Raw genomic sequence first — 16,341 nt, 5'->3', positions numbered from 1 at the left:
ACAGGATTGAGTACAATTAATAGTTCTGTAGCCGTCACTGAGTTCTGGGATAGGCCCCAAGCACGTAATTAGATTATTAAAAATGGCCTGTCTAAGGCCCACTATTACTAAATTGAAATCCAATTATGCTTTTATGATTTTGCTGAAAAATATTTAGCTGTTTGCTTGAGTTCTCCTAGAAGATCATTTCCTCTTCACATCAGCATTTGCACATGTCACAATACATTTTCCAAACAAATCTGACCTCAATTATCTCGGAATCAATCTTACATTAGATAAAATATATTTTAATGAGTGTTTCTATGTCTAATATCATAATTGTTGCCTCTCCATACTTGAGGAATTAAAAGATGGTGATAGGAATCCTTGCAAAAAAATTAATGAGAGGCATGCATATATTAGAAATAACTAAATCGTGCTGTCTTAATACTCAGAAAGGCACTATGTGGAAATATGTGCCTGAGTGTGCTGCAAGACAGACTCGGTGCAGTTTGCAGTAATTGGCATTGGAACGGTAATAAAGCAGTTGTTTGCAAAGAGATGGGCTCAGAAATTTCATGCACTCCTGCAGTGTGGATTTAAATGCTAAGTTAAATATTTATGAACCTGAGATTTTTATAATTGATCATTGTATGATTTATACACTGTAATTATAATTAGGTTGAAAGAGATTTTAAAAAGCCAGTTTCCTGGTAGCCAAGGCCATTAAATAACACTAAGCTGCCAAAACAAAAATTAGGTGGGAACCCAGCCACCAAGTTCTGTGCGCCTGTCCCCACATCTGACACACAGTGAGGGGCCACACCTCACCAGACACGTCACCTGGAGCGCTGATTCCTGCGTCATCTGGGATCATTTTTCATGCCTTTGTTTCAAACCTTGTTGAACATAAACAAATAGAAAACTTCAGGGATCCAATGTATAACAAAAGGAAAAGGTGGAGGAGGTTGGAAAGGTTAATTAAAAATGTAATGATCCCATTTGCTGAGACGGCACTATTAATCACTGTGCAGCAGCAAGCCTGTGACTTGCACAGCCCTTATAGGCAACATCTAATTTTTTTAAGGTATGGAAGGCGGTGAGGGTGGTGGGTGCAGGCAGGCGACAGTAGGTGCATTAAGGAAATGGAAGTCTAAGGGATGAGTTGTGGTTAAGGCTGGGAACTGTCTTCACCAGACAGAAGAATTATTTCCAGATTCATAGGTATTCAAAATAATTCCATCGCTGTCAGCCCCTGAGGAAACTTGAGTATGGCTTGAGGCTTAATGTAGTTGTGTAAGATATGAAAAAAAAAAAAAAAAAAAACAGGACCAGGAGGGAATTCATCACTGTGTAATACCATAGATCTGAAACGGTGTGTGAATGACAAAATGGGCTCCAACAGCCAACACACACATTTTAAATGTAATTTTTGGCACCCCAGCTGGAAAAGGCCAAGCTTTTGAAGGATCTATTACAAGGGTCACAACCTGTATGATCAGATTTGCCATCTGATCCGCGGGGATATCAGATCCAACTGTCAGCGTGAGCTTCCAGGAAAGCTTGCTTACCCTTGCAAAGATCTGAGTGCTTTTGCCCATTTTTTATTTGCCGGGATAACACATGAGAGGGCGCCTATTAGAAGAAGAATAGCAGTTGTGTTAAGGCGGTGATTAATCAAGTCTGAAGAAAGAGGGAACAAGTTGTGAATTCAGTTCTGCAGCCTTACAAAGAAAGTCAGGAGATACCCTGAAACCCACAAGCCTTTGTAAATAACATTCTTTGGCTGCGTCTCATGAACTTTCTGCTCATTACATCCCCTTGCACACAGGCCATACATATTTTAATACATGTACGACTTGATTCCACCTCCTAATCTATAGAAATGAATTTCTAGCTGGTTGCATCTGCGTTTCCTCCTGAATCATTTCCCCTGGTGAGCTGGCAGTGGCGTATGCCAGTAATGGGGACATTTCCTAAGTGTAAATAAAAAGGGGCTGCTGCCGGCCACAGTGATAGCCTCTTTGATTTGGGACAGTGTGAGGATTGTATTTGGGATGAAGGCAGTTTCTGGCTCCAGAGGAATTTAGAATATGAAAGCTTCTCTCAGGGCATAATTCATCCCTGACATCCCCACATCCCACTGTGTTGGAGGGACCTTGACATTTGCTCTGCTGTCGGGTCAGGGTTGAAACCATTGGTCCGCGGACTCCACGGAGCCGCAGACAGCTGAGAGGCAGCACCTTGGAGTATGAGGAATCTCCGACTGGGGTTTTATTCTTTCCCAGATTATCATTTTATCCTAGATATTTGAAGTTAAAATCAGAAAAGGCAAATTATATTATAATCATCAAACCAAAGGATCTCACTCAACCTTTGGAGTTTCCTTGGGTATTTCATCTGACAAATGGAGAAATTAAGGCCCATACAGAGAGAAAACTGACTTAACAGAGGCTCTCAGATGATTGGACCACTTAAACCCCGTATCCCCTGATTCCTGATCCATCACTTTCTAGGCAGCACCTGACCCTTTGCATAGCATGCTCTGCGATCTGGGCCTCTGGTTGTGATGAATAAGAAAGAAGCCCCAGTCCGATGCTATCCCAGCTTCAACTGCTGGTAGAGAAAGCAATCTGTAACCTGCAAAGTAATGACGTGGCTGGGTGGAGCTTTGAAATGAAAAGCTGGTTAAATGGCATTCTCCATAACCCAGTGCCGGCCCACGCTGGAGAGGAGCACTTTAGCTGAGCAAACCCACTCACAGGCGCCCTGCCCCCCAATTTCTAGTAAACAGCTTTCATTCTGAGAACATTCCCATTCAGACAGCATCCCAGACATTCCACCAAGTTAAAGAATGAATAACAGCAGATGGAGGCAGAGATTAGAGGTGGAGGGGAGGAGGACGCGGCATCGTGACGCTGAGTTCTAAAATGAGCTGCGGAGAGGACAGCGCTGAAAGTTATGGCAAAGCTGTTCCAGGCCTTCCCACGAAGGCAGGCAACAGGGCACCGTGCCCAGAGCCTAAAGACTGGCGTACCCTGCTCCTGCAGGCAAGGGGAGGCAGGGTGTGGATCTCGGATGGCATAAATCGAATCTTTCTTCCCGCTCACCCCTCTGCCCTCCCATCCTTGAAGTAGCATTTTTGTGCAGTGGGGGATCCATTTCATAAATACAGGGGATCCATCTTCTTGCCAGGGGGAAACTCCACACTCATTCACATGCACCATGATTTCAGGAGTGTTTATTCTGAACTTGAATGCAGCAGGACACACAGCACTTGGGAGAGGTGGAGGTGGGTCTGTGAGGGACTCAGAAGGAAGGTCAAAGGGAGGGAGGAACTGAGAATTATTTTCATATGCTGTATTTAACCTCATGAGTCCCAGTAAAGTATACCTGAACCTACTTTTCCTCAATATTTTAATATGCATATTTACAGACATACAGAAAAGTGGAAGATATTTTATAGATTCTACCAGTAACATTTGAACATAGTTGCTTTATGAAGTGTCCCTCCATCCATCCCTCTAATTTTTTTAAAATGCAGATCTCAGTATCTTGTCTTAAATGCTTCAAAATACATATCACTAACCAGTGTTCAATGTCTGTCTAGTTCTTTTTTTTTTTTTTTTTTTTTTGAGGTGATGTTTACATAGGCACAAGCCTTCCATGCTCCATTTTCTGATACCATTCTTTGATCCAAGTCGCTTAACCCACATGCCTTGAAGAGACAGCATTGCCAACCCCTCAGAAAGTTCCTTCTTCCCAGCCAGTCCCCATTCCTGTTCTCCAGTAGCAACCACTCTTGATTTTTTTTTAAATTATAAATTAGTTTCACCTCTTCTGGAGCTTCATATACAGAGAATCTAGTGCCATATGTGACAAAGAATTTCTCTCTTATTAGTGTCATCAAAAATAGAATGACTGCATATTTGATGTGGGTATATTTATGAGTTCTCCATTGTTTGTTTATACCTATGCTATACCACACTCTTGGTAACTGTAGCTTTATAGCCAATCAGTGTAAGTCCTTCAACTTTGCTATCTTATTCATATTGCTTTGGCTGTCCTGTATTCTTTGCATTTCCATGTAAATTTTAGACTCTGCTTGCCAGTTCCAAAATACTAGGATTTGAAGATAATTGACATGTTAATAATATTGAGTATTCTGATCCATGAACATGGTATACATTTTCATTTATTAGGTCTTTCATTTTTACCAGTTGTGCTCTTTTATTTTTTTTAAATCAATGTAGTGGTCTTGCACTTTCTTTGCTAGATTCATTCCTAAGTGCTTTTATTTTTTATTTGATACTATTGTAAAAACAGAGTTACATTTAAAATTTTCTTAATTTTTTTTCCAGTTAACATAGAAAGTGATATGTTAAGTAGCCGATTTAATCATTCCACAATGTATTTTTTTATATATATACACACACATACATATATATATAAAACAGTATTACATTGCACCCCATAAATTTAGGCAATTGTTAACTTGTCAAAAAATAAAATTTAAAAAAATCAAACTTTTAAACTCAAAAAGTGACAATTTATATTTGTGTATTAAATTTGTATCCTTTACTTATTGTAGATTCTTTAGGATTTTTCCAAGTCACCTGCAAATAGAGATGTCTTCCTTTCCAATCTCTCCACTTTTTCTTTCTTTCCATTGGTTTGTTGCAGAGACTAGGAGTGCCAGTACAGTGTTGACTCTAAGGCATAAAAATAGGCATCCTTGGTTCCTGATCTTAGGGAGTGGCAGTCAATATGTTGCCATGAGATGTGGTTATAGCTAGGTTTTTCATAGTTGCTCATTATCAGATTGGGGAGATTCTTGTCTCTTAGTTTGCTGATCATTTTTTAGTATTAAAATTTGTTAGTTGCTTTTTCTTTGGTTATTGAAACAATCATATAGTTTTTGTCTTGTATTCTGTTACTGTGCTAAATTATTACTAATTTTTAAATATTAACCAATCTTGCATTCTTGGACTGAAACCCAGTTGGTCAGGGTACCATATGTTCTTAACATATTGCTAAATAAAATTTACCGAAATTCAGGGAAGAGTTTTATATCCATGTTTGCAAGCAGTCTTCATCTATTATTTTCTTCTTTCCTCTTTGTTGGTTCTTGTATCAGGGTGATTCTGATCTCATACATCAAGTTGAGAAGGGTCATGAGAATGTTTTGGGTGAACATTTTGAATCAGAAACAAAAAGGTTGTCACACATTGACCTGTGATCTGGACATGAATAATCATTTTTGTCCTACTGAATGTGCCTGGTTATACATTCTGGAATTTGTCAAAGACACTGAAACAGTGGTAAGGAGAGGGTTCTCTGACAAGGCTTGTAGAGTGATGAGAACAGGATCAGAACAAAGTAAGGCTAGGTCACAGCCACTGCTAAATGAAGTTAACTTTGAGCAATTGGTTTAGACATAAAATAGCTTACCCTGCTTTCCACTTTGTACAAAGCTTTTCCTTTAAAATATTACATTTCTTTTTTGATAACATCAAGAGGGAAAACTTAATAGCTATACAGTTTTAACAACTTCAAAAAGGCAACTAACGTTATTATACCAAAAGAAGATACACACTAGACCAATTTTTTTAAAGCTTGTGTGTTATTATATGGACTGTTTCCAAAGAAAAAGAAATTTCCTGGATGTGATGTGCTGACTTTTATTATTTTTATTGCAATATTCTATAAGATTGATAAACATAAAAAGCTTTATTCTTTGTTGTTTCATAACTATAAAAGCCACACATTTAAATTAAGTATAAACAAAACTTTGAAAAAATGAATCACAAGCTAATATCATTAATTTTGTATAAGGGATGATAGTGTTTTGCTGAAATTCAGTTGGTGCCTATGATATAAATGTAGCCCTTGGAATCAAATGGGTGAATCAGTTTGGCAGGCTTATGTTGCTAGGTGCCATGTGCTGATGTCATTCTTCTGCCGTTTTTCTCCATTTGAACTTGCCTGAACTGCTTGTTCATATATCACTGACTATATCCCTTTTTTGTTCATTCACTTCTGTGCCTCTGGGGATTTTTTTTCTTTTTTCTTTTAGTGAAAGATTATAGAGTGTCATTCATTGTGCACCAATGCAGAAGTACATGCAGGTAGTTAAATGGTACACATACCTAGCTTCAGCCTTACGGCTCTGATCCAGATGATGTAGAGTACAGTTTATTACTTTCTTCCAGCTTATCATTAAAATGCATAATTTAGAAATCTTGAAAATGGTAGACCTTCCAGAATAGAAACCATTGTCTTTGGGCCCAATAGCACATCATTAGAAGTCTAAAAAGAGAAGGCTGGAAGTGTGGCCACGGCCTAGAGGCCCTGATGTCCCTGTAAAGGAGCATGATGGCTTCTTCCCTCCTCGAGTCCCACGGAGCCTGAGTGAGGGGCAGAGAAGCCTGGAAGAGCGTGACGGAGGGACAGCTCCAGGTGCGCCTGGAAACCCGGCGGGCTGCCTGTGCAGCTGCTCACCCCCTGTGCTGCATACCCCAGAAAGGCTGAATCTCTTGTTTATTGTCTTCCACATTAAATATTCTCGATTCAGATGTCAGACACATGAACCTGGGACACAATAAAACACAGCTCATGGTGCCAGGGTAGAATGCTGTGGTTTCAGAGTTTTGGGGTATTTTTTTTTTTAAAGATCTTTTTTTCTTTTTTCTTTTCTTTTCTTTTTTTTTTTTTAAGAGAGAGTGAGACAGAGAGGGAGAGAGAGAATTTTTAATATTTATTTTTTAGTTATCGGTGGACCCATATCTTTGTATGTGGTGCTGAGGATCGAACCTGGGCCGCACGCATGCCAGGCGAGCGCACTACCGCTTGAGCCACATCCCCAGCCCTTTGGGGTATTTTTAAAGCAAGACTCATCAGTACCACAGGAGGTTTTCCTTTCCCTGAAATGTTGAAATTACTTTGTGTGCCCTTTTTTTTTTTTCATTTAATTTTTTTTTTAAATCATAATGAGAACATTTAACATGGAACCCACTCTCTTGACAAAATTTTAAGACCACAATACAGAATTGGTAACTCTAGGAAGGACGTTGTAGGCATATTCCTAGAACTTATTAGTGTGCAGAGCTGTAACTTTAAGCTCTTTGAGTAGCAATTCCCCAGCCATCCCCCAACCCAGCCAGCATTTTACCCACTCTCTGTTCCTGTAGGTTCAAGTATTTTTGATTCCTCATAGGAATGGAGTCATGCGGTATCTGTCCTTCTGGGACTCTGTTGCATTTGGTGTCACATCCTCAAGGTTTATTGATGTTGTTCTGGATCACAGGATTTCCTTCCTTTTTAAGATAGACTACCATTCCATGTGCCAATTACATGTGCAGTAAGCACAACACCCTGTCTTTAAGTCCCCCACAACTATCTGGACCCTCTCCCAAATGACCTCATCAACAGGTTGAAAGGGAGTCACAGAATCCACAGAGGGGCTGAGGGCTGAGCAGGGACTGAGATTAGACTTGTGTCTAATCTCACAGTTATGCATGACTCATCTCTTGCCTTCCTCTCTTCCCCAGAGGGTCACTGGTACACCTGCTTATCAGTCTTCCACTTATCATTTGATTCTGGAAAGTTTTTCTACCACTTCCTTCTCCCTGTAGAGCACCTCTATGTAGGAACCAGCTCAATTCTCCTTGTCCATTTATTTGTAACTTTACCCATTGGATGGGGTGATGGCCAGTGTGCCCAGCCACCCAGTGGACATGCCCCCGTGCTGTCATCCAGACTGCAGGGGAGCAGCCCCATGGTGGATGGCACTGGTTTCTCTGGCAGCCTGAGCAGAGAGGGCTTGAGTGGAAGGCAGCATATGTTTTGTGAGATTCCTAATGGGCTTCTTTGAAGCCCATTGAAATTCTATCCAAAAATTCTAGCTGAATCTTCCTAGTTGGAAACTTCAGTACTCACAGAGATGACTTTTTGTATGTGGTGAGTTAAGTGGTAATTGAAGTTTGCAAATTTTTATGTGATTTATTCTGGTTTTCTTCCAATGGCCTGTGAGCTGAAACTTAAATACAGCTTCATTGTAGTTGCTTCTTCCTGTTTAGAGAGGCTGGCATAATATTTTGTCTTCTGGGCTCAAATAACCATGTAATTACTCTGTAATCATATAGTAATTAGCATGTACTATATGCATTTATTACATAATTATATTCCTGAAGGATTGCATGGCAATTATACTTGCATTCAGCATATCATTTATATACTGTATCATGAACAAGTATATAATTTGTTGCTGTTTTCTTTGATCCTAATTTCAGTTTATAGAGCAGGAGCTGGAAGCATTCTCCTGTTGCCTTGTTTGCTCCTAGCCAGGCAGGTGCCTAAGTTCCTTTGGCCTCACTCCATACCTTCTCCTTATTTTCACATCGAGGGGAATACCGGGGGCTTGTGTGTGGCTGTACACTCCCATTGTTTGCACCCCTAACACTTTCTCATTGCCACGAAGTCATTAAGTTATTAGCTTCAAAATTTGCTGAGTTCTAGAGCTTCCAGCATGGCCAGGTGAATGTCAAGATCTCAATGAGAACAGGAGAGGCGTGGGCAGACCTCATGCTGGCCTGCGGTCTCACCATTTCTCTCTGCTTTACAGTGGAGCACATTCCCAAAGGGAACAACTGCTTGGATGCAGCCAAGGCCTGCAACCTCGACGACACCTGCAAGAAGTACAGGAGCGCCTACATCACCCCGTGCACCACCAGCATGTCCAACGAGGTCTGCAACCGCCGCAAGTGCCACAAGGCCCTGCGGCAGTTCTTTGACAAGGTCCCTGCCAAGCACAGCTATGGAATGCTGTTCTGCTCCTGCAGGGACATCGCCTGCACAGAGCGGCGGCGACAGACCATCGTGCCTGTGTGTTCCTATGAGGAGCGGGAGAAGCCCAACTGCTTGAGTTTGCAGGATTCCTGCAAGACGAATTACATCTGTAGGTAAGAGCTCCAGTGGCTGGGTGGTCACTGAGGTGCAGGGGGCCTTGGTGGCCTCTCCAGCTGCCAAGCTTCAGTGTTCTGCGTTGCTCCAGGGCAGAGAGCCAGGCAAGGATTGTGCCTCTGAATAGATTGGTGAGAATCTGACTTCACCTTCTAAAAATTGTTTTTTCACAGCTGTTTATCCTGTCACCCTGGGGACAATCCTGTCTTTGACTAGGGGGTGCTGAGAGGTTCTGGAATCAGGAAAATAGCACTGCATGTCCTGTGCACCTCTCTGGTCGGGAGGGGATCACCTGGGTGAGGTGAGCTTGAGCCAGGTACCCCCTCCTCAAGTCTTCAGGGACCATTGGAGTTTAAGAAAGTCAGGGGAGGATTTGACTGGAAATATGGAGCCTCTTGGTCTTCAGGGAAAGACAACTGGAAGACCCCAGCCAAAGGGAGTGAGCTGAGCCATATCCATCTGGGGAGGTCAGCTTTGAGAATGCCTGAGTCTGATCTGAGCCATTCTGTGGCTACGAAGAGTGGATACCTTCCTGCCTAGCTCTTCTTCCACCTTCAGCCGCCATCAGAAATTCTGCAGGGCCTGAATCCTTTTCCTTTTGGGCCATTTATTGATTGGTTTTAATGTGTGAAAGAGTCTAGAAGCACATTCTCCATATAAAAAGAGAAAAAGCCATATGGATTTGATAGAATGAAAAGAAAAAGTACCCTCTGTCTGCTCCCACTCAGCCCAGCCCTCAGGTGACCACTGTTGACAATTTGATGTATGTCTTTCGAGAACTTAGGGCTGAGTTCAGTTGCTGATCAAAGCAAGTAGACTTTGATGAGCAGAGATTGAGTCTTTGCAGACTGGGGCTGTGCTGCTGCCTCATTCAGAAGAGCAAACTGGATCCTAGGCTGGAGATTCAGATGGGCCAGCTTGTTGGATCACACCTGTACATTGTCCCCAAGGTAGGATCTAGGAGACTTCAGTGCCACATCTGACAAAATCCTGTGTGCTCAATAAGCTTTAGACAGGTAGACAAGTAGGTGAGAGTGTAACTAGGTTCTTGTTTTCAGTTCCCCATTTCTGAAGGGCAGAGAGTGGAAAAGAAGGTCTGATATGTTGAGAGCTCTGGTCAGCTGAGTTTCTGATCAACTTGTTTTATTCTAGGAGAATGGGATCCCATTCCTTCTTTAAACCAGCTCTCACAGAAACCAAAGCAAAGTGAAAGTCCTAATTTTTTCTCTACCTCTCTCATGGTGAAGATCTTCTGGGAGTAATATCCCTCCACTTTTTGTTTTTTTTTTTCTACCTGGAAGGAGGTGATCTGCTTTATGAAGAGGGATTCAGATGACCAAGTGTAAAATAAAGAGTTTGACTGCTGGGAGGAGTCAGATGTTCCTGGTCCACAGGGACCCTCAGCTGTGAGCTAGGAGCAGGATGGGTAGTGGAGATCCTGAGGGTGTGGATAGGCCTCAGTGAGCCCAATCAGGCAGGAAGTTAAAGAACCCACAGTGGAAGGTGAATATAGTCAAGGAGCAGGACAGGGAAACTTGGTCCAGGGAGCAGGGATGGGAAGGAGCAGAGAATCTGAAGACCACGCCTCTGGAGACCCCCAGATCTGAAAATCAAATTCCTAGGTATCTTCAGTCTTTGAGCAGAAGGAACTCTTCTTCTATGAACAGGACTTGATTTCTAGAGTATTACCTGCCTTAAATCCAAACAGCTTCTTCCTGGGATACCATCTGACCACTTCTGGGCCAGAGCCAGGAGGCTTGGGTTTTGGTCCTGCCTGGAGAAGGGAAGCTGCACAGGGCAGGAAGGGAGCAGTGGATAAGGCTCTATCCATTGAACAAGGACTAGGGGGTGGCAGAGGAAGGGGAGCCTTCTCTGCTCACAGGTTTGGCCTACATATGAAGTCCAGAGAAGGTCTGTGACTCTCCTGCACAGGCCAGAAGCGCAACCTGAACAGTCAATTTGCATATCCTGGCTCATTGTTCTATAGAGAGACTCCTTGGAGGGTTGATATCAATCCATAAATCAGATTGCTACCCCGCTAAGCTGTAGCGAGAATAGCTGGGAACTGGGGGACTTGGGGGACTCTGGGGAGAGGGGCAGCAAAAAGACCTGCAGAAAACAGGATGTTTGGGCTGCTGTCTGGGGGTTCAGACTGACCTGAAGAACAGTTTTCTGAAACTTAAAGACACCCCCAATATCAGGGAATAGACCCAGCTGATGCAGCAGAAATATATAATAGGTGCAAGACAGCCTGTGCCTAATAATGATTGTGCTTGATCGTGCGGAGGTCGGAATGGGACAGATGGTAGCCACCAAGCAGTGGGGTGGAGGCCCCATGGATGGAGGTTGCACCTGGAGGCTGTCACATTTCTGGCTCTAGGTAGAGCTCAGAGGCAACTTGAGAGTCCAGGGCTGGCTACCCAGGAGCCCCACCAAGTGAGATTTGTCTCTCGGTGTGATTGATGGGCTCTATGCCCTGCCTTGAGTCTTTCCTGGGAAGGTGAGTCAGGGCCTTCCCCTGGTGATACCTGTCGTTAAGTTATTTAGCTCATGTTTTCTTTCCAGAGCCTGAACTTATTACTCATGATTACCCTGTCCCTATCTAATGTGGTAAATGTAATTTGAGCTGCTAGGTTGGTTCGCAGCGTTTTCTTTCATCAGATTTTATTAATCTTGTCTTTAATTTTATGCCTTTCATTTCATAACTACTCAATCCATCTCAGGGAGGCTGTTGTACAGCTTCCCAGAGCGGCAGCTCTGGTGGGGAAATCACAGTCCCTGGAACCCCAGCCCCACTGCCCTGATGACTTCAGGCCTCATTTGAATAACCCCAGTAGGAAAGATGGCAAGAGGGAAAATTGCTTCCTAAACACCACACTCTTGGAAAGCTCACACTTGCAAATACTCCCTTTCCATCTTAACATCAGAGCCTAGCAAAGAGCTGCTGCGCCTCATTAAAACTTCTGCAATGTAATGTTGTCCTACTCCCAGCTTTTAGGCTTCCTTCCCCAGGGTCCCAGGGTACCTTTGCACAAAACCTGTTTCTCTTCTGCTTTGTGCCTTCAAACAGCAAGTTGCAACTTGAGCTTTTCCTTTTGACTTTGTTTTCCTTCTCCCTTTTTAGGAAGCTGACAGGTTCCTTTCCTCTTGGGGTAGCTAGGAAAAGTGAGAACTTGACTGTTTAGGCCTCCAAGCTTGTCTACAGCAAAGCAAGCACAGAGGTGTTATTATAGGGCTGGGGGGAAATTCAAAGCCTCACATCCTCCCCTGGAGCACAGGGTCTCCCCTGCCGGTTTTCCTCTTGTTGCTTTCCTTACTGCCTGGAAGGATGTCGGTACTGAGTTTGGCCTAAAGGAAACATATTCCTTTATTCCTGATGCAAATTGTTTTATATACATAATGCAAAATTATACCTTACCTCCTTCCTCCCAAACTCTGACATCAGAATAAACTCAGCACTTGAGCACTGACTCGGGCTGCCACATATTTGCTCCCATCTCTTTAATTTTTCTAATTAATCACTCAAGTGCTGCAGCTATTCCTCATTATCAACAGGTCCCCTTGAGCATGACCCTCCTGTTTTCATCTAAGAATCACAGAGGCGCACTCAAACCTCATTCTGCTCCCAATGCCAAACCGAGAGGGAGCCTGAGGCTACTTACTGAACAGTCTGCCTGCCTCGTGGCTTTAACTGCTCCCACACAGCCCAGAGCATGATTGATGGCTTGGTGGCCCTGACTGTCTTGGTCATCCTGCATGTGCAGCAGAGGTGCTCTATCCTTGGACACCAGTGTAACAGCTCTTGGTGCATGCTCAGCTATGCAACATTCTCCCCAAAGCATGACATTTTGCTCCAGGGGAGGGCCCTCAGGGGTTCCCTCCAGAGCCTGCCAGCTCTCCACCCGCAGCAATAGCAGTCCCTTTCCTAGCAGCGTTTGCTGAAGGGGATCTTGGTGTTGCCTTTACATTCAGGAATACTGGGTCAAGGATGTTTCATTCCTCCTAGAAAGATTTTGATAATGTTGAATCTCACAAAGAAAGGGTCAGGGGCTCTATGCCCTGTGTGCCCAAGGCTTTCAAGGCCTCATGGAGATATACTGCCCCCTCTAGGTGCCCAACTTAATACCTGCACAGTCTCCAAAGGTGGTGATTTTGATAAACTCACCAAGTATGTAGTGTTTTTCTTTCCCTGGGGCATTCAAGATCTTATAATTACATCCTGGAAGCCTGGGGGATTTTTAGCAGAACTAGGAAGGCAAGGTGTCCCTTGGTATGGATCTGGAATAAAAACACATGCAATTTCTGAACTTCTTCCCTAAACAATGCCGTATTTGCCAGGCTAAGGGTAACCCTGTTATATTCGTTATATATATAAAACCCTGTTTTATATATTGTGCTTATCAAATGCAGCAGTTGTGAATGCATGTCACAAAACTACTCAATGAATTTCCACTCTGGTGACTTATTCAGGCTGACAATGTTAGTATGCCTTTAACACGTGAGAAATGTGTTTCATTTGCCTGGAATCAGACCCCTTTTGCACAGTAAACTGTGGATCTTATAGATCAAGGACATCCTCTACTTCTGGGGCTTGAATTTCTGAGTCCAAAAAATGGATTCTTCATCGCCATATCCAGGCTTGTCTTGACACGTGGCAAGCACAGGAGAAAATGGCTCAGAGGATAATTAATGCCTAAAACTAGATGGGTAGATTAATGTGGCACTTAATTTTATTTTACACTGATTCATTCACAAATGGAAATCAGCAATTAGACAATGCAAACTTTTGAACCATGGAAAGAAAGGTTCGGGAATTTGAGAAAATACAAGTAAAACATTTTCCAGTTCATTTGAGCAGTTTTCATTTCAAATGATTACATGGGTGTCTTTAGCAATGCATTCCAAGTGCCGAATGGCTTTGTTTTTCACATGCCACACGGGTGGGAACTGCTTCCCACCCTGTCTGTGCACTGGAGGCCGTGGGGATTCCTCCACGGCTGTGTGCAGTGGATTTAAGATTTGAGAGACAAGCAGAGCTATCCTCTGGCATCTGCTGTCACCTTGTCAGCTTTGACTCCATCAGGTGGGAGAACATTCTTTCTTCTGGGTCTTCTGGGCCTCTCCCAGCCCCTGCGCATGATGGGCAGCCATTCAGCCCCACTCATGGGGCTCCATCATCCCTGCTGGCTGGCTGAGCTGAGCTGCGAGTCAGGCTCCATCCAGCTAGGACCTGCTCCATCTTGTCACCTCCTGTCTCTCCTTATCTTTCCTTTGGCAGAAGTCCACGTGCAGCCATTTGTCTGTTCCTGCTGAAGCCTGTCACTAAAAACACCTGAGCAGACTTACTCTGGCTTCTCCCTCTCTCCAGCTAGGCCCTTTCTGCATCTGCCAGGCTCGGGGTCTCTGCCTCCCTTTCCTCACCCCTTCCTCCACTTGCCCCCATCCTCCCCAAGTCCCTTCTGCCACTCTTGGCCCAGAGACAGTAAGAATCAAGGACTCCTTTTCGTTACATTTTCACCTTGTCTTGATGACTGGATCCACGTGGGCAAATGGAGACTTGAACACCAGATTCAATCTTGTCCTGTTTTTGAGTATGAAAGCGAATGGAAAAAGAATCGGATTGAACTGGATCTTCCCAGGAAGCCCAAACAGAGAACCCATATGTCCTAGTGGAGGGTCTCAGGAGCTGTATTCCTGCCAGGCCTTGGTGGCTGAAAAGCAGGAAAGGTAAAGCAGGAGGGAAGCTCAGTTTGGGACAGATTCAAGGGTGGGGTGGGAAGTAGAGTCTGGGGGATTGTCCAGGAAAAGGAGGAGAAAACTCAGTGTGATATAAAAGCAAGACATTGGGGCCGCCACTGCCATGTTCAGGTGTTGGATTTTATCCATCAAAGGTCTAAAGCACATCAGAGGACTGCACACAGTTGGGAGCAGTGCAGGGGAGGCCAGTTGGGAGATTCTTGGGGTGCATTAGAGGATGGACTAAAAGGGCCAGGGAGAACAGGAGAATAACTTGGGAAATTTGATAGATGCCATAAGAGGCGTTTACTAAATATTTGCTGAAATAGTAAATGAGTGAATAAATTTAGAACTTGAGTGGATCTCAAAGATAAGGCTATATATGGGGATTGATTTTACAATCAGCCACATAGAAGTTGTTGTTGAAGGTGTGTAGTGAGATTTGTTCCCCAGGGACAGTGGGTGAGAAGAGAAGTAGGTCAGAACCTGAACTTGGGAGCAGCAGGTTGATGGTGAGTTCTGATGAAGCCAAAGAGAAGTTTGGAAGTTGGAGAACTGAACAAAGATCTTGGAAAAGCCAAGAGAGAACAGAGTCTTCAGAAGAAAAGAATAGTGATTATTGGTGTCAAATTATTCAGGGAAGAATTCATGGAAGCTCTGGGTTTTACACATAGTCTACCTTTCCATCTATTTATCCATCCATCCATCCATCATCCATCACCCATCCTACACTTACTGTGCCAGGTATCAAGATCAGACACCTCAGCCCTTAACAGTGCAGAGAGGAAGCCAGGCATGAGGACAGTCACTGCCACAAGGTGCGGGAGTCTATGATCAGGAAGATGCAAAGTGCTTTGGGAGAACAGAGGTGAGAATCACCTACTCCTCTGGCTGTAGGCAAGGCTCCCATTTGAGCTGGACCAGAAGGAAGAAGGGCATAGAACAGTGTAGCCATAGTGGTCATGGGAAAAAAGCCCAGGACCATGGTAAAGAAGGCATGAGGGGGCCAGGAAGCAAAAAGCCATCACGGGGTGCTGAGGATGACCACTGCTGGGCTCAGTTCACTAATGCGATCCCTAATCTGCCAGCCACCCTGCAAGACTCTGGTGGGTGGAGTGGCCAGTCCTGGGGCACCCAGCTTCCCCATGGAGGACTTGGGATTCAGTCAGGCTTGCCAACTCTGAAGCCTGGTTTCTGTCACAAATGATAGCCTTTCATGACAAGAATACAGTGTTCTTACAGTGTTCACCTTGCTACCTTTAGTTCCAGACAGCCAGGGTGATAAACCTGGCCCGCTTGGTCCAGACGCTCTTTATGGCTCAGTAAGTAAGACAGCATCAGTTTCAAAGATCGTTTTCACAGAAAGTTGGAACATAATGTCCATCAGAGCCTCTTAGCATCCATCATTAAAAGAAAAAAAAAAAAAAGCTACCCAGGTAATACATGCTCATTAAGTTCCGACTTTATCTAATTTCCTCTTGCGCACTCGTTGTCTATTACAGAGTGAGTGCTCTGTGACAGCTTGCTGATTTTGAAAGAGTTGTTTCTACAAATAGGGAAAAAACATCCTCCCAGGGTGTCACACTGGTTTTTAAATTATTATCATTAAGTCGCTCTTTACCCCAGGCCTGCTTACTGAACCCCATCTGTGACTGCGAGGGTCTT

General features: G+C 43.7%; 1 protein-coding gene across 2 annotated transcripts in view; it reads left to right on the top strand.

The window, feature by feature from the left end:
* Gfra1 (GDNF family receptor alpha 1) overlaps positions 1-16,341 on the top strand; it is a 188,688-nt gene that overhangs the window by 124,165 nt on the left and 48,182 nt on the right. For both annotated transcript variants that reach the window (XM_076834590.1, XM_076834591.1), the window contains one exon: positions 8,603-8,939. In XM_076834590.1, the coding sequence (XP_076690705.1) occupies positions 8,603-8,939 (337 nt within the window). The remainder of the gene's footprint in view (positions 1-8,602; positions 8,940-16,341) is intronic.

This window comes from Callospermophilus lateralis, chromosome 15, assembly GCF_048772815.1.
Source record: "Callospermophilus lateralis isolate mCalLat2 chromosome 15, mCalLat2.hap1, whole genome shotgun sequence".
Taxonomy (NCBI): Eukaryota; Metazoa; Chordata; class Mammalia; order Rodentia; family Sciuridae; genus Callospermophilus; species Callospermophilus lateralis.
The sequence above is the reverse complement of the archived record's forward strand: the minus strand, read 5'-3'. Positions and strand labels throughout refer to the sequence as shown.